At 45.9% G+C, this 22480-nt stretch overlaps 1 protein-coding gene across 3 annotated transcripts in view; it reads left to right on the forward strand.

The window, feature by feature from the left end:
• PLXNB1 (plexin B1) overlaps positions 1–22480 on the forward strand; it is an 83819-nt gene that overhangs the window by 28184 nt on the left and 33155 nt on the right. For all 3 annotated transcript variants that reach the window (XM_087745488.1, XM_087745485.1, XM_087745486.1), the window contains exons 3-7: positions 12980–14123; positions 18779–18961; positions 19386–19514; positions 21339–21439; positions 22147–22279. In XM_087745488.1, the coding sequence (XP_087601614.1) occupies positions 12990–14123; positions 18779–18961; positions 19386–19514; positions 21339–21439; positions 22147–22279 (1680 nt within the window). In that variant the 5' untranslated portion in view covers positions 12980–12989. The remainder of the gene's footprint in view (positions 1–12979; positions 14124–18778; positions 18962–19385; positions 19515–21338; positions 21440–22146; positions 22280–22480) is intronic.

Here is a 22480-nt window from a genome sequence, read left to right on the forward strand (position 1 = left end):
TGATTGTTCCCCTGTCATCTTGACGTATTGCACCTATTTAGCCAGCTCTTTGATGCAGGAAGAAGTCTCTAGCCCAAACCAGAAGTCTCGTCATTGCAGAGTAGCCATGGGCTCAGTTGTTACACCATTTAGAGAGCATCCTTCCTGTTTCACTCTCAATTTCTCGATTATTGTTTTCATCAGTAGGTTTGTTCCAGCGATGATTCTCTCTCAGCCTGTTCCTGTGAGTGCCAGACCTGTCTGCCATTCTCTGCATAGTCTGTCCAGATTAGATTTAGTTTGAACCCGTCTTTAGCCTGTATGATCTTTTCTATTCTTAGCTGGTCCATGATTTCAATTAGTGTGTTTCCCACTCAGCCCTGAGAAGGTTTAATTTAAAACATTTTTATGATGCTAAACTGGTGCCAGCCCCACTGTGGCCTCCTGGGTTGTGACATTAGGTGGACGATTGTTCAGTTTGGTCCACGTGTATGTCAGAAGAGTGCTGTCTGAGCCACATTTTTGTGGGGTTTTGATTAGTTACCTATGTTGTGGCAGAGTTGAACAGTTTCCTTTCCCAGAGGAAGGCCCAGTCCCTGCCATGTGGAGTATATAGCTTAAAATGACCGAGGAAGGGTGCCTGGAACTGGGACAGTCTGCAAACAGAACTGTGCTGACCACAGGCTATGGTTTATCCTTTCAGCACAGATGTGCATGCTTTGTCCTTGTTCCCCTTACCAGGCCCTCTGCTCTGTCTAGCTGTTCCTTCCAGCAGAAGAGCAGCCACTCGGATGTAAAAACTCTCAGTGCTATTCCTAACGAACTACTGTAAGTCTGGTTTTCCTGGCTCCTGGGCACTTTTGCCCAGGGGTGACCCTGACAAGGTAGCATTCTCTTGAAAGAGAATGGCAGTTATACTGGCTGAAATTCCTGCTCGTAGCAGTTTGCATTTCAGACTAGCACTGCAGTTTATGCAGCAGACCTGTTAGTGCATCCCTGGCCCTAGGGTGAAGGTCTGGGCTTCCCTGAAAGGCAAAGGGAAGAGCCAGTCAGTCCTGCCCAGCCAGTGGCTGTCAGACTGCGAAGGTGGGAGGGCGGCAAACCAGATGGAGAACAGTCTCAACTGAAAAGTCTTTAAAATTCATGGCTGCCGTGAACAGGTAGCCAATTCTGAACCTTGGTGCCTTTAGGACAGCACCAAAGAGGCTTTCTCAGGCCTGAACAGGACCAGCAGCTCAAATATTTTGCCAGAAAAAGTTAGGATCTCCTCAATCTGAGTGTACAAATAAGAACAGAAGCTCATGTTGCAAAGCCGCTTGATGGTGCTAAAATTTCTTGTGGTGAATTTTGTCTTGTAATAAAATTCCTTCTTCTGGATAAGGTGTGACTCGATGTCAGCCTATTAACAAATTGACTGGAGAACTCTTGCTCCAGATGGTTTATTTCTCCAAGTACCAAATTTTGTGGTGTCCTAGCTTCTGTTTCCTTTGCCGCTTAATTTCCATGTTGCTCATTTTCACTCCTCCGGATTGTGGACCCACAGCGGTATGAATGAAGAGCATTGCCTGTTGTCCCATGCACAGTAGTAGTCCTCCCACCCCTATCCCTATGCAGTCTGGTGCTCTGAGTTATATCCTTGAAACATGAGCTTCCAAGTGTGGACAACGTCTGGGATGGAGGGCTGTGATGGCAGGGTGGAAGAGTATGCTGCATCGCTGCTGCCAGCCTGCGGCTCCTCAACCACGTGCACCTTGAGAGCCCTTCGTGGACGGTTCCTGTGCCACTATGTTGGACTACGTTTGGAAGCACTGGATATCCAAGATCCCAGCCGGTGTGGGAGGGTCATCGCTCGGGGCTGTTGAGACTGATGCGAAGTTAATCCTGGGTCTCAAGTCTACACCCAGCCTGTTCAGTCTTCTGCAGTAGCGCAGTGGGAGCTCTTGTGTTTTATGCGTGTTATGAGCAGCTTGGCTCAGGCTTTTGAACAACACGGTGTGTTGCTATCTGTTCTTGGCCTTATGAAAGCCTTGGTATTAGCTTGCAGAGGTGGAAGAAAATGTCTGGGCACCTCAACTTGGATCATTATCTAGCAGACCTGTGTAACCTAATTACCAGAATATTGCGCCTAATAGTTTGTAGCTGACTACTAATAGCCTTCCAGGCTTACGCACTAATTTATGGAAGATTAATTGATCAAAGCTTCATTTCTGATAATGCTTTAAAATTAGTTGAGTAATGCAAGATAGAATATACCCCAGCTGGGTTTGAAGGCAAACCACAAGCAGATTGTGGTAGTGATGTGGAATTCTGTTGATTTTCCTGTCTCTGCTGGGTGGGGGGGGGATAGATGCTACTCATGCGGTTGCATTGCATTAAATTTATTTGCATGTTACTGCCTGTATTCATGGCTGTAGCCAGAACTGCTGACACTGTTGGAGTGATAGGGGAAGACTGTCAAACTGCTGTCGGGCTGTATGGTTCTCCAGAAGATTACTGGGGAGTGCAGAAAAGCGAATTTTATTTGAAATGAAGAAAACTCCAAGGACAAGAATTCCTTCCTGTCCACCCAGGGCGTATTAATTCTTTATAGAGCTGTTGCGGTACTAAAATTGAAGAGTTCTGGGGTGTCGAGGAACTGCTGTTCTTTAATACGCCAGAGCACCCTGCTCAGTGTCTGCAGAGCGAAAGGATTTATTCAAGGCAGGCTCCGGTGTTCAATGGTTTTGATTTGCATCTTGACAACTGGATGGTGGAGCTCGGGATGTGGTCCACGTGTGTCTGCTTGTGGTCTGTAACACTGCTAGCGTGAACTCCTTTTGTGGTAGGTCTCTCTGTTCTCCCTTCCACTCTGCAGTCCTGCAGGGCTGATGCTGGCATGGAGACCACGGTTTCCTCTTGGGGTGCAAGTGTAGGGCTGGCTTTCTTTCACAGGAGTTTCACGGGACGTTTGGAGCTCCTTTGCTCTCTTGCTAGGTTGCTCCAAGGCCAGGCTAGTTGCAAACGGACTTGCTTTGGGAGTGTGGCCTTTGCCTCCGGAATGTGAGAGCGTGGTTAGGGGTCACGGTGCCGTCCTCTGGGAAGCACGTGCTGGTTGCAGGAGGTTTTCTTCCTCCCTTCTGGAGGGCACCCTGCCAAGGAAAATAGACTCTAAGGCAGCAGTGATTACATTGAGAAGATCGTGTGCTCTCCTGGCTGTTTCTGGATGAAACTGTTGGGCATTTCTGCTTTATAGAAATCAACACAGAATAGCTAAGGCAGCTAATGCAGAGCAAGACTCTGGCTTTTGTAGCCTGTGGAGCCAAAGCTGAGAACAGGCGGATCCTGGCTGAGGCTGGGGAGAGGTGCCCCTAACGACAGGGAGGGCAGTGTGGTTGGGAAGGCGTGCCTTGTTTGAGGTGGAGGCCGGTAAAATATGAATCACGTCTGTTTGAAGTAGTGATGAAATCCCAGGTGAAGGTTTTCTGTAATACCTGGCCAAATAGTCTGGTGTGCTTTAGCTTTCCTTTCTCCCTGGTTAGAATGGACAGTCCTGACCTACTTTTAGCAACAGCAGTTCTGTTGAATGCTACCCAGTGCTTAGCTGTACGTACGGCAAACACATGTTATCTGTTTTGTTCAGTCGGCATCTGAGTGAGAACTTCTCATCACACACTTAGCAGACAGGGAAGAGCTGTTTCTGGAAGAGAGACTGTTGGTGCATTAGACTCAGTTCTGCCACTTCTGTGGACCATGGCTCTGGCCTTTGCTTCGGTCTCCCGGTCTGCTGAGGGTGATGCTTGCTCGCTTCGCTGCTGTGTTGTGCATTAACTTCTGTGCTGCACTGTCGGGATTCAGTTAGATGGTATCTAAATGTTAATATGATAAATAATGCTTTTAGAAATAGTCAATGATGTTAGGTTTGCGGCTTCCTAAATACGTGATTAGGCAGGACTAAAGTTACATTCTTAATATTTAAAAATAAATAAAATGTATAAATGTACCATAAAATAAGACGTTTAAATAGAAGTGTCATCCTGGGGCAAATTGCAAAGCTCTGTGTAGCTCGGTTCCTGTCTTTGACAAGATCCAGAAGCAGACGCTTAATGAGGGCTGTAAGAAACAGGGCACGTATAATGTGGTGGGTTTGGTTTGGTTTTTTCTTCCCCCCCCGCCCCTCATCTGACTCCCAGCTTATGACCATCATCAGTTTAGGGCCCTCCTTGGCCAGGAGTTGTATCTAATCATCTGATCTTGACTACATCTAGTCTACATTAATTTATATAATCCCTCTTCTAACTTGTTTATGTTTCTAGTCTCTATGACATCCTACAGCAGTTAGCTCTACAATTTAATTATGCATTTTAAATGTTATTTAAAATATTATACATCCAGTGACAATATCCTTGAACTGGTATAGAAAAGCTGTCTGTAACCTTGATGGGTGCTCTCTCGTTTCCGCATTGTAAGACATGGTAGTCAATTATTCCATGGTTTTTATCTTGACACTATGTCACATTTCAGATCTCTTAAATTTTCCGTATCTTCCCCCTGGTTGTTTCTTTGTCCATCCGAAGTCCTACTCTGCTCAATCTCTCCTTATATGGAAGCTGCTTCATGCTTTTGATCATCTTTGTTGTCCTTTTTGTCATTCTGTCTCCTTTTTCAGATGTGGGAATCGGAACTGCCTGCAGCATTCAACAACATGATGGTGATGCGTGTTTTCTTTCCTAATCACTCCGAAGGCTGTATTTGCCTTTTTGCTTGATACTAAATACTGAACTGACCTACCAAGTTTCCAAAGCTTTCCTGAGTGGTAACAGTTAATTTGGATCCTGTTGTATTTATGTAATTAGAATATTTTGTGTTGGTTTTGGTATTTATTGACATAGAATCACAGAATGGTTTGGGTTGGAAGGGACCCTAAAGATCATCTGGTTCCAGCCCCCCTGCCATGGGCAGGGACACCTTCCACTAGACCAGGTTGCTCAAAGCCCCGTCCAACTTGGCCTTGAACGCTTCCAAGGATGGGGCATCCACGACTTCTCTGGGCAACCTGTTCCAGTGCCTCACCACCCTCATAGTGAAGCATTTCTTCCTTAGATCTAATCTAAATCTACCCTCTTTCAGTTTAAAGCCATTACCCCTTGTCCTATCACTGCATGCCCTTGTAAAAAGTCCCTCTCCAGCTTTCCTGTAGGCCCCCTTCAGGTACTGAAGGCTGCTATAAGGTCTCCCCAGAGCCTTCTCTTCTCCAAGCTGAACAACCCCAACGCTCTCAGCCTGTCTTCATGGGAGAGGTGCTCCAGCCCACTGATCATCTTCATGGCCCTCCTCTGGTCTTGCTCCAACAGGTCCATGTCCTTCTTATGTTGGTGGTCCCAAAGCTGAACGCAATACTCCACGAGTCTCACGAGAGCGGAGTAGAGGGGCAGAATCACCTCCCTCGACCTGCTGGCCACGCTTCTTTTGATGCAGCCCAGGATACGGTTGGCCTTCTGGGCTGCAAGCACACATTGCTGGGTCATGTTGAGCTTCTCATCAACCAGCACCCCCAAGTCCTCCTCCTCAGGGCTGCTCTCAATCCATTCTCTGCCCAGCCTGTATTTGTGCCTGGGATAGCCCCAACACAGATACAGGATCTAAGATATTGTGTAGTTACTTAGGAGCGCATGAGTTCTGTTACTTTTTGCAGTCTTTTCTGAATTTGATTATGATGAATTTTAATAATAAAATTTGCCACTTCTAGACATATTCCTCTTCATAGATCTTATGTGAACATATTGAACAGCACAGGTTGCAGAACAAATTCGTGGCAGACCTCACTGATAACCTTCCTCTGACAGGGAAACTCTTTTGCTTTCCTGTCTTTTAACTACTTACGAAATCATGACAGGGACTGTAACTTTAATTCCACAATAGCTTAATTTTTTTTTTCAAGAGCTTTAGCTGACAGTTCTTTTAAAATCAGTTTAGTTCATATTAAACAGATTAAAAACTGGTACTTGGATCTCAGTTAACTGGAAATGGGAAATCTGTTCTTGGAATTTCCTGGGTACTGCAGGGATTTCTCTCTGCTGCAATATTAGTCTGTATTTTGATCAACAATTGGGTTCTTGAAGTTCTGGAAGCCAATTTGTTTCTACGGGGGGGGATGGGCTTAGATCTATGTAGATTTGTGTAGAAATGGTGGATTTGCTCAGCAGGGTGAATCAGACGGGTAACTTTAGTGAGCTCTGCTTTCCCAGCAGGGTTCTATTACAGCTGGATTAAACCTGTCTAGGCTCTCTGGATGTACTCTACACATTAAAGGCTAGAGAACAGGATATTTTTTTTTTCTACCTAGTTGGCTGGAAGAATATTTGAGTCACCGAAGGTATTCGTCTGGATACAAACTTGACATGTGATGTGGCAGCTAGAAGACCAAGAGGTTCTTGGGCAGGTAAATGGAGGGCTGGTGGGTCGAACTGGAGAAAGTAACGTTTGATGTGTGCAGCATTAGAAAGCCAAAGGGATAGCCTGTCCAGGTCAGGTGCTGTGAAAAGTGGATGCTCATCCCGGTCAGGTACCTTAAAAAAGGGATGCTGACAAACTGGAAAGGACTCGGAGAGCTACAAGAAAAATGAATTATTTCTGACTGAAGAAACTCAGACCACCTAATGTGTCCATCTGAAGGATTACACATGGCTGCGGTCTGCGATTCAGGAAGGCCCGAAGCTGGCAGGACGTATAGGGGAAGGATTGCCTTGTGCTTGTCTGCCCTTATACTACTTCTTAGGCATCTATTATTGTCTGTTGCTGGAGCCAGGGTTTCTGTGTAGGTGGACCTCTGTCTGAGTTAGAATAGCTGTCGTTATCTTCTTGCCCAAGGAGGATTAAGAAGAAGGATTAGTTTTCAAACTGTTCACGCGAAAAGCGACTAGAAGCTGCTTTGACTTGGGAGATCCTGTGACAAGCAAAGTTAGACAAAATGACAAGGCATTTTACATGGGGTAAATAACCCTGGGGGATCAGCTTGCTGGGTTAAGGTAGTAGTTTCTGTAATTTAGGAGCCCAGAGAAAAACTTCTGCTTTCACTGGGAGACTTCAGTCAGGAGCTCGTGGGCTAGAAGAAGAGATTGCTTAGCGGTGTTCTGTGGTTTAATTACGCAGAAAGTTTGGAGCAGATCCTAAAGGACTCTGATCTTCAAATGTGTAACACTGACAGAAAGTTATCCTTTGGTTGTGTTAAGATACCAGGAAACTAACAGCTGACTTGATTTCCCCTTTCAAAAATGTATATACAACGTGGTACTTGAGTTCACGTTTCGTTGGTGTTTGCGAGGATGGTCAAGTGAAAAGTCAACCCTCAATTTACAATGACAGAATATCTGTGAAGAAAGCTTCCTTTAACAGCAAGCAGCTTGTGGTTGCTTTATATTCCTTGTAAATGTTTGTGTAGTTTGTCTTGATTTATAAAAAGTTCACTATTTAACACTGTATTAATCATAACTCTTAACCATTTGTACTGGAAGCTTAAACTAGCGTTTATAAAACATTTTCATGTGTACAGGAGAAAAGATTGGTTGTGCTAGAGCCGTTTAGGGGAAATAACCGGTCCACTACCATCAATTAATTCCAGTATGGCTAAAATTAGTATTTCGGTAGGCCCAGGGGTGTAGAAGCACTTTCTACAGTTTTTCCAAAGAACTCTAACAATGCACAAGCATCATTAAAATGGCAATAGTATCACAAAGTTAATAAAATATTTTGTGCAATGTTGTTTTAGTATAACTTCTGCAACCCCTATCCAGAGAAGTATGTTGTAATGGTGAGCGGTAACTATCAAAACATAATTTTCCCAAGTGTTTATCTAATAATGCTGTTAATTCTGTAGCCTGAAAGTCCCGGTTTTTCTGCCACCTTCCCTCCCCGTTTCAGATTTGATATTTTGTCTTTAGAGCTTTTTTTTTTTTACGTTATTTTGACCTCAGCTTTGGTGTTGCTCACATCTGGTATAACAGAGCTCCCTTGTCTGTGCCAGTCCTGTTCCGACAGGATGGCTTGGACTTGGGATTCTCCTTGGGGTCAATTTTATTTGGAAAACAGAGGTTTGTGTTCATCTCTGCCGGAGCTGCTTGCTGCAAGTGTTCTTAAACAGCAGAGCAGGGAACTGGCCTGGTAGTAGTAAATAAGACTCCAAAAAAGATTTCTTTATTTAATGGGAACGTCATCTTTCACAGCAGAAAACAGCAAGGCTCTGTTGAGCATATGAAACTTAGAAGGGGGCTGTAATTCAGGGCTTTTGTGCAGAAAACCCTGCAGTGGTCGTCTTCCTGCTGCTGGGTGATTTGAATGTGCCGGAGCACAAGGGTCGTCGTGCAGCTGGAAGAATTATGCTTTTAATTTTTAAATCTTTTGGTGCTCTCACTGTGGGTTGGCTCTGCAAATGATACAGTGGAAACTGCAGGTGCAAATTTCAGGGACCTACTTTTTTTCCCAGGATAATTCCGCTGGGATTGGTGTTGAGTATGAAATCTAGCCTAGAAGCTGGAACATTATCTGCCCTCTCCATGTTTGGGGATAGGATGTGGTATTAGGGAAGTAATCTGTGAGGATTGCAATAATCTTTACGTGTTGATACGCTGTTAAAATGTGTCCATATGAGTTCTGGGTTTGTTTCTTTAATAAATGAGTCAAGTCTCTGAGAGGGATACGTGAGGTCAGAAAGGTAAAAATAGTGCTACAGAAAACACGGTCTTATTTCAAATTCCAAGTAACAAAATAGTGCCATTGCTTCCACCTTATTGGTTTGTTGTTTTGTGGATGCGATATAAATATTCTGTGGCAGAACTGACTAATCCTTTAGCCCTTCTGTTGTGATCCAGATTAAATAAACGAAACTCAGAAGTATCATTTGGACATTAATATTTTACAGTGCGTTAGAGGCAATGTTCAGAGTATTGTCTGGAGCATTTTCCTATTTAACGGGAATTCATCAACAAAATGGAATATTTAAAAAGAATCTTTAAGCCTTGGCAGTTGCCTTCAGAATTAATTAAGGGCTACACACTTTTAGTGCAATCTGTCTGTAACAGCTGTGTTATACACCAGCAGCGAGCGCAGGAAGCGGAACGGTTCAGTAAATCCATAAAGAGCTCAGTGGCGTAGCCTGTCATGAAGCCATCAGATTTAAATGTAGGTTATCCTCCTCCTTCCTGTCCTCCCGGAGAGGCTGGGATGGGCTTAACTCAAGAGCACAAATAATAAAGGCAGTGATGCCCGTGTTTGAGAAACAACTTGGAAAATTGACTCAAAAGACGCTGCTGGCTTTTTTTTTTCTCTCATTTTTCACATAGGGTGCAAATGCCTCTAGCTACTGATGGCCACACACTCATGCTCGTTTCTAATGTATGTTTGCTCACCTAGCAATAAATACAAGTTCATTTGCTAATGGCTCTTCAGCAAAGAGCAACAGAGAGTACTATATTAAATGTTTACCCATTGCACAGAGCGATTACAACTAGCTTGCAGAACATGCTGTACTACCTTTTTTTTTATTTTTGTGCGTCTTCCCCGCTGCCCTCTGTTCTCCTAGAGTCATGAGGACTAGATAGTTTCTTACCTGGAACACCTTTGACGACTAGCTCTTAACCAAGTGACTTCGAGGGGGACATTGGTAGTTGAAAAAAGAATAGTTTCAGGTCAGTGCTTTGACCACAGCAAGATCTGCTTTTGATTGTGGTCTGCTGGAATGAAGGGCTAGTTGCTTTTTCCGTCTCTTTCCAGTACAGGTGCTCCAATAGGTAAAATGCTCTCAGTGAAACATTAGGGATAGATTCAACTACAGATCAAAGATCTGTGTTGCTAGAGTGGTGTCATGTGCTGGGTTTTGAGTTCAGGTACTGCTGTCACGTATAAGTGGTAGTTCTCCCTGGACAACCCTAGTTGTCACTGATGGTGTGTGGTGGACAGAGCGGAGTCTTGCAGCTTGTAGGCATGACCTCTAGCCATACTCTTACCAGTATTTCAGAATGCATAAATTCTGAAGACACATGCTGATTTCACTGTGTAAGTGCTGGCATAGGAAGGTTGCATTAGCTAGAAAGAAGATTAGAGATTCCTCTAAGTCGTGTAGTGTAATGATGTCTTGTGATCCTCAGCTGCTTCCAGATCAAAGACTCTCTTCTCCATGTTAGCGTGGCTCTGTCAGGCATAGTCAAGCTCCTGCTGTTGGATGGTCATCAGCCTATTGCTTTGTTTGCAGGCATTTTAAGCTTTGAAACTGAAGAGACTCCAGGCAGAGTTGCACAACAAGCCATCGTGATATCTGCATGATGGCAGTGCAGAGGTACCGAGACAGTCGTGTGGTTAAGGAGTTCCTTCAATAAAGTTTTCTCCAATAAAAATGGTGAGAATGCATAAAAATAAGTCACGTGCTGGAGCTGGGGCAAGATATGGCCTGCTGATGTAAACCCGAGGTGATAAGGGTCAAGTTGGAGCTCCATCCTTCAGTCTGCATGTATCTGCTTGCTGGCTTTATAAATACCCCTCATCAGGCTTCACAGATAACATCTCCCCCCATGATGAGGAGGTGCTACACGCTCTCACCACCCTGGAAAGAGACTCCAAGGCTAGTTCAGCACTGTTTGCGAGTCTGGGTGAAGCAGAGTGTGTTCGTAGCACTGAGAGCAGAAAACACGAAGTGTCCATTACCAGGGCAAACAAAAGCCCTAGTGCGCACGTAACCTCAACGCGGTGCTGGTACGGTGTGAATCAGCGGCCGTGTGTTCTGGGGGAAAGCTGCCAGCCTAGAGCCAGCATTCCTGCGTCGGGGTGTATCCTGACAGTACTACCTACAATAACCATGTGAAATGGAGCTTTTCCAGAGCGTCACAAAGCCTATATTTAATAATGTGTTGTATTTGTAATACCTTCCATCCGCTGGATTTCACAAGTGCTCTAATCCTCTCAACTGGTCTTTTGGTAGAGCAAAGATGCCAGTTTTACTGACAAAGGAGCTGGAAAGCAGACTTTTGTGGGTTGGTTTGTTTGTTTTCTTTTCCCAATAACAATGAAATAAAAGATGAATCTAGAGTCTTACAGTTATTGTTCTCACCATTGCTACTGTGTTTTCTGCATGCTGAATGCTGGATGTTGTACAGAACGAGTGTAAGACACTGTGTGGTGAGAAGGCTGTGGCCTAAATTGGTTCAGTCCTGCAGTAAATTCTGGGGTAGGCTTCTCTTGAAACACTGCAGATCTTTTTCTACCTCTGTGCTCTAAGCACTTCTGGGCTAATAGCACTTTGAGCTTACCAAGAAGATCCAAGAGGGATGATGCTGTAGGAGGGAAGCGATGATAGTTTTCTTAGCTTTAACTACAAAATTAACGTCACCCCTGAGGAGCTGAGTTGCCAAAATGAGCAGAGCAGATTACAGGCCAGTTCTGGAGGAGATGCTGTAGCCATCAGCTCTGAGCCTCTGGCCCAGCTTGGCATCTGTGTGGCTGTATGTAGCTTTGATATCTTGTCTCTAAGAGGGAGGGAGGGAAGGGAGTAGATTCACAGCTGCATCACCACCTACTTCTCAATTCAAATACGGTGGTACTCATAGGAAATTATGAGTACTTGCAGCTGCTGCCCTTCCTCCATGGGGAAAGCATTAATCTAAATGTTGCAGGTACTTATTACCACATTTCCACCATGCTGTGGGATTCCACATGCTTTTCAGGACAGTTGTTGCCGTCTGTGGCGTGGCTTGGGTGGGTCACGGTAGATTTCAAGAGGGGTTGATCTGAAGATCCTGTGGAGAGGAGCAGAACAGGTCTGGTGGTTCCCTGGGTCTAACACCCACCCCATCTGGCCTTGCATGCACTTCAAGGCATGGGACAGGGAGGGAATGGAGCATTGCCCACAGAGCAGGCATATTTAAATCCCCTTTTACAGTACTGGTAGAGGTGCTGTGGAGAGATGAGTGCCAGCAAGAGACTTCTCCCCCAGGGAGTGCAGTAAGAAGCGAGCAGGATAAGGTGGTCTCCCCCTCGCCTGGACACGCTGCATAACTGCCCAAGGAGATGGGGGCCCACAGGGGCTGGCTTGGCAGGGCTGGGGGCAGGCTGGTGGCCCCAGGGGGGTGGCTGGGAGCTGCTGCGACTGACACTCTGGAGGCCTCATCCTGGCACCCAGGTCCTGCTTGAGTGAGTGATGCTCAGTGGCAGAGATGGCGTGGGAAGGTTTCTTCTGAAGCACTGGTGGAAGAGCCTTAGACCCAAAAGAGGCTGTTTTGTGATAAGTGATAAGAGAGAGAAGGATTAATTACAATATCTAGATCAAATACAGAGCAAAGGGGTTATTAGTTTGCTCTGAATTGGATCCCAGCTACAGTTTATTTAAACAATGGTCCTGCAAGTTGTGTTTGTCTTGGACAGCGGTTCGGTTTACTGTGGTGCTGCTCGTTAACAATGCATGCGGTGTGCTGGCTGCTGTAGGAATGTGGTCCTGTCCTGGAGGATTTCCAATATAGCATCATAGGAAAGAGTTGTGCAGGAGTTGGGTTAAACATGGCTTTTTCTGATGTTACAAGAATAACGATCAGCTTCAATGTTTGAAGCACCTTCTGTCACAGCATAGATAGGACCTTTCTCCTTAGGTTGTGTCCCTGGATTGATGAATCTGTGCTTTGGACTGTTGATTCTGCAAGTTTAGTACAAGTCGTGGGCTTGTGAAGAAAAGCTTTCCCCAGTACCACCCAGCAGCCTCTGGGAAGGCCTCCAAGAGCATTACTTGCAGTGTTGCAGCTTTTCCTGAAGATGCTGTGCCTGTCACCTTGGTGTGGAGATGACTGAGTAAAGTCTCTGATACTCCTGCAGGCCTCTTTCTGTTGGTGTTTCTGCAAACGTCTTGTGTTGCTCTTTGTGTCTAGCTCTCTGCTTTCTATGTCCTCTTTGCCCACCTCTCATAATAAGAGTGTTATTGAAGGATTTTTGGATGTTAATCTTCACTCCTGGTTTCTGAGGAGTTCTAACAGCCTTTCCTCTCTTGCAGAGTGTTTACCATGCCTCTGGGAACGTTCCTCCTTCCTCTTCTCTGTTTCTTGGGAGCAGCAATTCCACAGGGACTGCAGTATGTCACGTTCTCGCGCAATGCTACGAAATTCCTTCACCTGTCTATGGACTTGGAATCCGAGACCATTTACTTGGGAGCCACCAACTTTCTGTTTCAGCTGACGTCTGACCTGCTGATGAAGAACATGGTTCAGACTGGGCCAGTTCTGGACAGTAAAGATTGCCTCCCCCCGGTCTCAAAGCTGGAGTGCCCTCAGGCACACCACACCGACAATCACAACAAGCTGCTGCTGGTGAACACGGTGCAGAAGGAGCTCATTGTGTGTGGCAGCGTGCACCAGGGAATCTGTGAGAAGAGGAGCCTCACATCCATCGACCATGTCCTCTTCCGACCAGAGAGCCCTGGTGACACTCAGTACGTTGCTGCCAATGATCCCAATATCACCACTGTGGGACTCATAGCCTACTCAAAGGACGAGGTGCCCTTGCTGTTTGTGGGACGAGGGTACACTAGCCGAGGAGTTGGAGGAGGGATTCCTCCCATCACTACCCGAAATCTCAGGGCCCACGGCGGGGATGTTCAAGCAACAGATTCTCACTCCATTTTCTCCTATGAAGAAACGGCAAAACTGGCTGTGGGCCGGCTCTCTGAGTACAACCACCATTTCATTAAGTCCTTCACTTACCGCTCAAGTGTCTATTTCCTATTCTACCGTCGGGACCTCAAGTCTCAATCACGTGAGTACAAGACCTACATCTCGCGAATCTGCCTGGATGACTCTCATTATTACTCGTACGTGGAGTTACCTCTGCTCTGCCAGAGCAAAGCCAATACGTACAGCCTCCTGCAAGCAGCCTATGTCACCCAGCCAGGAGAAGGCCTGGCCCAGGGGCAGCTGGACACCGAGGGAGAAGTGCTGTTTGCAGCCTTCTCTGCCTGGCAGGCTTCTTCTGGCAAACTGAGCGAGGAGTCTGCGCTCTGTGTCTACGCAATGGAGGAGGTGGATCGCCTGACCAACTGGACTAGGGATGTTTGCTACATGAGAGATGGGAAGTCAGAAGAAGGGACCGAAGTGGCGTATATTGAATACGATGTCAGTTCCAACTGTGTCCAGCTGCCAGCGGTAAGTGGCTTTGCACCTTTGCCAGGGTAAAGAGTAGTCTGCAGCGTGTTCTTGTGTTACTTTGTGTTCCTGAAGTCAGCCCGTTTCCCACAGATGGGTGCTGAAATCTGTTTGGGTTAAAAACCTTTGGGCTCAGGCTGTTTCTTTGCTACTGCTGCAATGCGATGCAAGAACCGTTGTGTCCTGTTTAAGTACAGTCTGTCTCATTGCTGCTGCAGCTCTCTGCCCCACATGGGCAGGTTTCCTTGCACAGGGAGATGGACTGTGTGGCACTGGGGAGGGCATCTGGTGTGACCTGGCCCTGAGGCCTCTCTCATGGCAATACCAAGCAAGAGCGCTGAAGCTGCAGTTCAGGTTGTTCTTTATTATTATTTATTATTATTATGTAATTTTGTGTCCTGGTCTGCACTGCAGGGAGGGAGAGGAGTATGTGCGTGTGCGCCTGTGTGTTGGGAAGGGAATTTAAGGGGTGTGCTCTGTCCCCGTTGCTTATGGTGAGGTGCATCTCACAATGTTTTCCTGCAAGGGCACCCAGGAACAAAAAAAGAACATAGCAAAAACAAGTGTCAACAAAATCCTAATTTCCTATAGACTGCATTAGTCCTGCAGAATTTTGTGCCCAAGGAAGACCTTTTCCTGATCTGGCTGCTCTTTGTCTCCAGAGCTGTAAGAGGTGACAATCCTTTAAATTCTATGACAAAGGCATGATGGGATGTTGCAGGATAAAAATGTGACCTGAAGTGGCTGTGACCCTGAATCCTTGCAGCCAGGCTGAATCTGTCAGCCACATTGGCTGGTGCTGCAATATCGGGGACGGTGACACCAACGCAGAGCAGCAGCGTTCTCCTGGGGCGGTGCTGGATGCAGTGTCCCGGCATTGAGGCTCTGTGGTTGTGAGTAGCCTGTTTTCACCGAGGGCGTTGCTAGTCCTTAGCAGAACAGCATGTTATCTCGTGTCTTCCTTCTACAGAACAGGCTGTCCAGATAATTGCCTCTTCCTAGCCTTGTGCTGCAAAGTGGTACCACAGAGCTTTGGAAGTCTCTGGGTTTGGATGTGTGGTGCAAAACCAGTTTTAAACTTATGATTTTCCTTTCAGTAGCTAAAGCTGACTGTAGAATACTTGTGGGACAAGGGAAGGGTAAAGAGCAGACTTGGAGCAGGGCAAATGCAAGGTCAGGAGGAGTGTGTAAGAGTTGGGAAGCAAGAGACTGCCCAGCTTGATGTCCTGCTTTCTTTGCATTTCTTAGCCATGCTCCGTGTGTCCTTTGTGGGGCTGCATGAAGGAATTGCCACAGGTGATTTTTAGGGCAGCTTGAGAGAGTTAAATGTCAAACTGGTGTGAGCACTTTAGAAAAATCCTTCATTCAAAGTGATGTAGAGTTCCCCTGTACCATTTGATCCAGTGGAGAAGTGGGTGCACTGAGTGGGAGAAGGCTGGTCTCTGCTATGCGATTCCTGGCGCGTGATCCCCGGGTCCCAGCTGCGCGGTTTGGCACTAGTGGGCTGACTAAAGTATGGCATCTTATTAACAAGTGTGTCCAATGATATGTAAATGTCCTAACAAACTTTACCCTGCACCATTCAGTACATGGTAGCGGTTGTCGTTAAGATTGCGTCTAACAACACGTAAGGGTCTGTGCCAGCTCAGTGCTGAGTGGAAGCGGCTGTCAGTGAACATTTTATGCAGAAACAGTTTTAACTCGGTTTCAATGGTGGCAGCTTGTGCTGTATGTAAGGATAATGCTAATTAATTTCATGTTTTTCTGCCTCCAAAGCAGCCTGTGTGCAAGGTATGCCCTTTTCCCTAGTTAGCACTGCCTCTGATTTTTAGCCCATCAGAAGCGGCTAAGATGAAGTTTCACCGTTCAATACAATCTCTTAAACTGGAAAAAAAATGCTAGTTTTTATAAGAATTTCAGAACCAGTTCATTTGTTCAGTTTGCTGGAGATCCATTAGTCTTGAGATGCAGGAGACTGCGTAGATGCCGTTAGTGACTTGATAATTGGAAGTGTGAAACATGTTTCTGCAAGGCTTGGGAAGGCTGCATATCTTCTGTGGGTGTAGTTTTCGAGGTATGTAACTTGTCCTTTTGCACCGAGCTTTCAGTCCTCTTCATGCATAGACATAGATTTGTCCTCTTGTTGCTTCCTACCTGTGCAATGTAGGAAGCACGCACCAGAATTCACGGCAGCAGCTTCATCCAAACTTGCCGCATCCCAGTAGGACACGGGATGATCCCTAAAGTGTATTTTCTGCTACGTTGCCAAGATGCTATTCACTGGAAACAATTCAAACAGCTTCTATGTAAATTTATAGAAGCACTTCATACAGTTATCATGGTCTTAATCCTGTAGGATGGAACAAGTTTCAGCTCTTGACTGCGATTAACTGCGCTGCAGACAGTCCCTGCGAGGCCAATGTGAGCTTGCGCGGGTCACGTTGGTTTATGGTAGATAAATGTGTGTGAAGTGACTTGCCCTTGGCATCGCATAGAGGCAGCAGCAGTGCTGGGCACAACTGGGGTACAGCTATTTCTGACTTGTACGCTTTTTTTTTAAGCAAACTTTGAAAAAATCAGCCTCAGTAACGAGGTCGTTAGGCTCCAGCATTTGTCGGAATTGATACAAAGGTTGCCAAAGATGTCTAGAATCCCATTCAAAAGAAATACTTGATACTTTGGAGTATGGAAATTTGGCTGTGGCCCACTTCCTAATTGCATAGGAATTGGACAACTGGAGAAATAGAAATCTTTAAGTTACAAGAAGGTGGTTGGAAGAAGTTGAAGAATCACGTGACAGAGCTGATAAAAATATATCTGTCCCTAAAAACGAATGATAGCTTAGAGGATGGTAAAAACTAAAAATCATGGAAAGTTGTAACATCCTCTGGGACTTTAAGTCAGAGCCTTACGCCTAGTGTGCAGAAAATCAGTTGAATTAGTATCTGAAAGGAAAACAATAAAGCATCAGAATGAAAGCAGCGCTAGTCTAACTGGCATGCTTTCCTACGCAGAACCACTGCGTCAAGCCTTGCTTCCCTGCGAAGACAGCCATACATTTGAGAAGTGAATAGAGGTCAGCAGGTTAAATATATTTTACCATTGATTTCCATAGACTTTGTCAAAAGCTCCTGATCATTTTTAGTCTGTCCAGGGAGCCGTCAAGTATTAAAAACAAACAAAAAAAACCAACAAAAAACCAACCAAACAAAAAAGCCAACAGAAAACCTCGGAGAAATGGGAGGAGAGGGGGGAAAAAGGGTGAGGTTTTCCACGGGGCCGGCAAGAGGTGATAAGCAGATGCCTCAAGAACGCCATGTTGTGCCGTTATTGCTGACCTCCGGCAGGGGCGGCTCCGTTGCCTGGTGCCGGATGGTACCGTGCAGCTGAGTGCTGCCAAATGCAAAGCCACGGCCATCAGACAGAAGGAATACGTAACCCCGCTCACAAGGAGTCTAAATTCAACCACGTTGCCCGAGGCAAGAGAGAGAGCTGGAGTCGGCGTGGACTGCGCGATTAATGCCTCTGCTCCGCACACAGCTTTGTAAGAGCAATTAGTAAGGGGCTGGAGAAACGGATGAAAATGTTATCCGTAAGGGATTTCGTGATGAATATCATTAGTTTACACAAGCCACATTGTTTGAAGACAAGCCACTGACTGATTAAAAAATGGTGGTTTTAATAGTAATTGTTGGGTGAACAATCCCGCATTCAGTCTCCAAAAGGGTACTGTAAAATTAAAGTGGACACAGAACAAGGTGTCAGGAAAGACGTAAAGCAACAGAGGAACTATCCTAGACAAGACTGAGTTTGTTACTTAGGAAAAAGATGAATCATAATGGAATATCTTCTCTCTACACATACAAATAGTAAAAAAGTTGGCAGCTTTCATTCTCTCTCCTTTACAACTCAGTAAGTGAAGGTTTGGTGGGACTGGGAGGGATCTAACTGGAACAGAAGGTTGACTGTTTTTGCACAGTGCCGTGGAGTTAATTTTCAGAAATCTCACAAGACTCGGAAGAATTGAAGCACTGTGCAGAGATGACTCGTTTTGACTTTTTGTGGGTCTCTGGTTGTACGCGGTCTACAATTTCCGTGTGTAGTTAGTAAGCTCTTTGGAGCAGGCTGTGCTCCACCCTGTGTTTATGTATGTCCTGATGCTTTGGGATTCTACTTCAGCCTTAGAATTTGTAGCTGGTACAACCAAACCGTGCTAATTGTTGGAGACGATGTTTGGGACCAGGTGGGTTTGCACTGGAAGCAAGAATTCTCATCTTTTTGTTTTGTTCTGAAAAATACAATGAATCTTCCCCAAAGCTGTATCGTGGCAGTGTATAGCCAGTAATGTTTTTTGGGAAACTTAAGAGTTTAGTGGAGTATTGATGCATTTCATTACTGATGCTGAATGGACTTGCTGAAATGTCTGCAGGATTCTGTGAGGGTACAAACAGCCAACATACCTAAACTAATTATTAAAAGCTGGTTTTTTCTTCTCAAGTAAAAAAGCTTAGAGGGGTTCAAAGCCGAATTCACTGCTGGGGCACCTGTTTAAGGAATTCGGGTGGAAGGGGGTGGTGAGAAGTGTTAAAGGTGCTAATGTTCCTTGTATCCATTTTTTGTACTGATTTCCCTGTTCTTTCCGCTCCCCAAAAAAGGACACCCTGTATGCATACCCCTGCGGCTCTGACCACACTCCCAGCCCTATGGCCAGCCGGGTACCCTTGGAAGCAGCCCCCCTCCTAGAGAAAACAGAGGCCCGTCTGACAGCTGTGGCAGTGAATGTGGAAGATGGCCACACCATTGCTTTTCTGGGAGACAGCAGAGGGAGACTGCACAAGGTATGATCTGGATGTGACGGGACGCAAAGAGGATAAAACTAATCGGGGATGCTCAGGTGGAAGGGGAAAAGAGGCAATTCCTCTTGTCCCTTGGGAAGTCAGGTTCCTACTAAAGATCATTGCTGTCAGATGGTCTCTTCTCACACTGTACTGACTGTTGAGAATGTGAATGCCCCAAACAGCGGTCACGTTACCTTTGGTTACATCTGCACTGTGCCAGCGTCGGGGCCGGTGCATCCTACGTGGCTTCCGCAGGTATTGCTAGGCGCATGCTTCATGTGGCTGAAGTCACTGCGTTGAGATTTTGGTGGGAGGTTGAAATCCTCGCCCACAGAAGCAGTTCCAACTTGTGCCTGATGTAGGACGGGTGCCCCCAACTCCTGCTGTGATGCTTTGCCTGCATACAACTGTGACTCTCTTGCAGGTGTACTTGGGAGCAATGGGAGATGCACATATATATGCTTCTTTAGCTATCCAGTTAAATAGCATGGTGAGTGGAGACCTGCTGTTTGACTCGCTGCAGGAGCACCTCTTTGTCATGACCCAGTCAATGGTAAGAGTAATAAAATCCCTTCCACAGAAGAGTTGAAAGCATTTGAGGTCCAGGCAAACTACTGACAGGAGCGGGGGAGGCAGAGAAACAGTGTGTATAGCTAAGCCTGTGCTGGGCAGCAGCTGCCTGCCGGTCTGGCTTACAGGGATGGGGACTGGCCTTTTGCAAAAGCTGGAGGAAGCGTGGAGGAAGTCTTGTTACCCTAAACCGTGGCCTGTTTGCATGTGCATTTCCCTAAGCGAGTCAGGCTGTATCAGCACTGATGGAGGAATGTGAACCGCAGGCTATAAAAGGCTGCTCTATTGGCATGAAGACAAGGGACTGCAAATTCCTGGGTTCCTCTGTGCTGAGCAGGAACTGTTTGGACAACAGTTTGCATCTCCATCTCAGCAGAAGAATGTGAGCCTTCTGGGTTCACAAGTAATGTGACCCGTCTTGGTTTTGCAAAAGATTAAAAAGCGAAAAGGGAGGTTTTGTGTAATTAAAACTGTGGCATTTCTCCTGTTTTTAATCAGTCAAAGGATTAAGCTGTTCTGTAGGCGTGTAACCTACAAAAAGCAGAAATGTGTGGGAAGTGTCTTCAGATAGCAGAGGTGCGCTCTGACTGGGTATATAACAACAGGCTTGCAGATGAAATCAAGCTGTATAAGGAATCATGCGAGGCACCATTCCCTCTTCTCCTGCTTTCTGTAATTCTGTCTGTGCCCAGTGGCAGCGGGAGGAGAAGAGGCACTGCGATGCCTCAAGCTCTTGGGATATTGGTGTCTGCTGAGTAGGAAATCCAGCTATGGATACTTTATTTGAGAGGATTTGTGCAACACCACTCATGTCAGCTCCTTGAGCTGGAAAGAAAGGGATCCTCCTAGCAAAGGAGAAAGCAGCCCTTGAGTTACTCTGAAGGAAAGAACAAACAACAAAGGAGAGCATGCTGGAAAACCACTGCTTCCCTTCACCCCCCCGCCCAGTGCACTTTGAGATACTCGGAAATTTTGTAACGCTTCAAAGGAGGAGTTGAAATCTGTGAGTGGAAGAAGATTAGGGAAATCTGAAATATATCCCTAACAGTAATTGTTCTGTCAATTAAAAAATGCAAATGACATCATGTACTTAGCAAAAGTAATACGTCAGGGATTAGAAGTTGGTATTTTAAAGTAACCGACAGCGTGTAGCTGAAGTGTAGTAGCGGATTAAAGAGAGGGCAAGAGGCTGAAATCAGCACGGATAGTAAGTTAAAGCAGAAGTGTTTTGCAAGTAAAACTTACCTCCGGATGGCAGAAGGTTTTTGTTCCACGTTGATCAAATCTTCTTGGTCTACTTCCAGTCAAAATGATAGTTCTGCCAGCTAGAGCTGGGCAATAGTGCAGCTGCAGTCAGAGGCCTCAGCCGGAGCTGCTGTCTCCGGCTTCAGTCACCTACATGTCAAGAGAGATGCTCTCCCATGACAGAGTCCAGAAAAGCAAAAGAGCGAATGGTATTCCGTTTGCTATTCTTTGATCCATTTTGTTAAAATATAGTTTTATCGCTAAATAAAGCCGCCTCCTTGCAAAAAGTGTCACAGACGACCTGTTGATAGCAATACACTGTGCTTGCCTCAGTGCCTCTCTACAGCCTGATGTTTAGATATCCTTCACCAATATGTGAAACGGCCATTCAGATGGGCTCTGGAAACTTGTTCCTTTTTTCTTTATTTTTATGCAATATCAGGGATTAAGAAGCTGTTTCAGTGAGCATGCAGGTGACGGGACTTGGTAGTTAGGCAGAAGAAGCTGTAGACCTGGGGCCTGTGTTGTGTGTGCTGTTTTCACCGATTTCTTTCTCTGACAGGTGGTGAAGGTTCCCATACTGGAATGTTCCCTGTACTTGGACTGTGAATCCTGCCTGGCGCTGAAAGATCCCTACTGTGGCTGGTGTGTCCTTCAGGGACGGTAAGATAGATCCCGGTTCACCTGCAAGGATTTTGGAGGGGTAGTGCTTAGGGATTGTCTCCACTTACTCTCTTCCTTATGTCTGTGTGTCTGTGCATGTCTGTGTGTCTAGATTTAGTTTATTTTTAGTTCCTTTATGGGATATTCTCTCTAACTTACCATTCCTCTGCCTGCCTCCCTAAAACACTGCCAGCAGTCGCAGTTGCACGCAAGGGTATCTTTCCGTTGCTTTTTGGGTTTTTGGTCACCACTCACGATGCTCCTGTCCCATGGATTTCAGCCTGGTTTTAGTCTGCCTGCAGCTCAAACTGCCTCATTTCAAATGTAGAGAAACTATCTTACCTCTTCTTCTGGTGTCACTCTCTTATTTAGCGCTCCTTTTCACTTCTTGCTCCCCTGCTGATGTTGCTTAATGAGACATGGTTTATTCCAGCATATCTGTCTGCTTGCTGGCTCTGTCTCCCCGTAGAACGCCATAGGAGCTAGTTTATGACCCTTTAAGCCCAAAAAGTGCCTACCCATCTATATTTTCACAACAGATCATCCTATTATTGAAGGTGGTGGGAGGCTGGGACTTCCATGGCTTGTGTAGCAGCTTCCCCAAGACTCTAGCAAGGCTTCAGACAGCCAGCGTCAGCTTGGAAGCCGAACGTGTCCTGCTGGGGCTGCGCAGATGTCTCACAGGGCTTCTTGCTGTTTCTCTGCAGGTGCAGCCGTCGCTCTGAGTGCTTGCGGTCCAGGTTGAGTGAGCAGTGGCTCTGGAGCTTTAACTCTACGCAGCAGTGTCTGTCTGTTCAGTCACTAACTCCAGCCAATATCAGCAGAGAGGAAAAGAGAAATGTGAGTGGTGACGATCCTCAGATGATGCTCAAGCATGTAGAAAGTCCCCTGCAAACGCTGAGGAGTCACAAGTCTTTCTGTTGCTTTCAGTGGGGTACTGAATCACTGAGCCTTCAAGCACATGTTGTCTGCCTCACATAAAGGGACTTAACAGCTTGGCTGTACCAGGACATAATTTCATTGTTTTTTCCCATAAAACTG

The sequence above is a fragment of the Nipponia nippon genome, unplaced genomic scaffold (assembly GCF_047370975.1).
Source record: "Nipponia nippon isolate SJK-2023a ecotype South Korea unplaced genomic scaffold, ASM4737097v1 scaffold_9, whole genome shotgun sequence".
Taxonomy (NCBI): Eukaryota; Metazoa; Chordata; class Aves; order Pelecaniformes; family Threskiornithidae; genus Nipponia; species Nipponia nippon.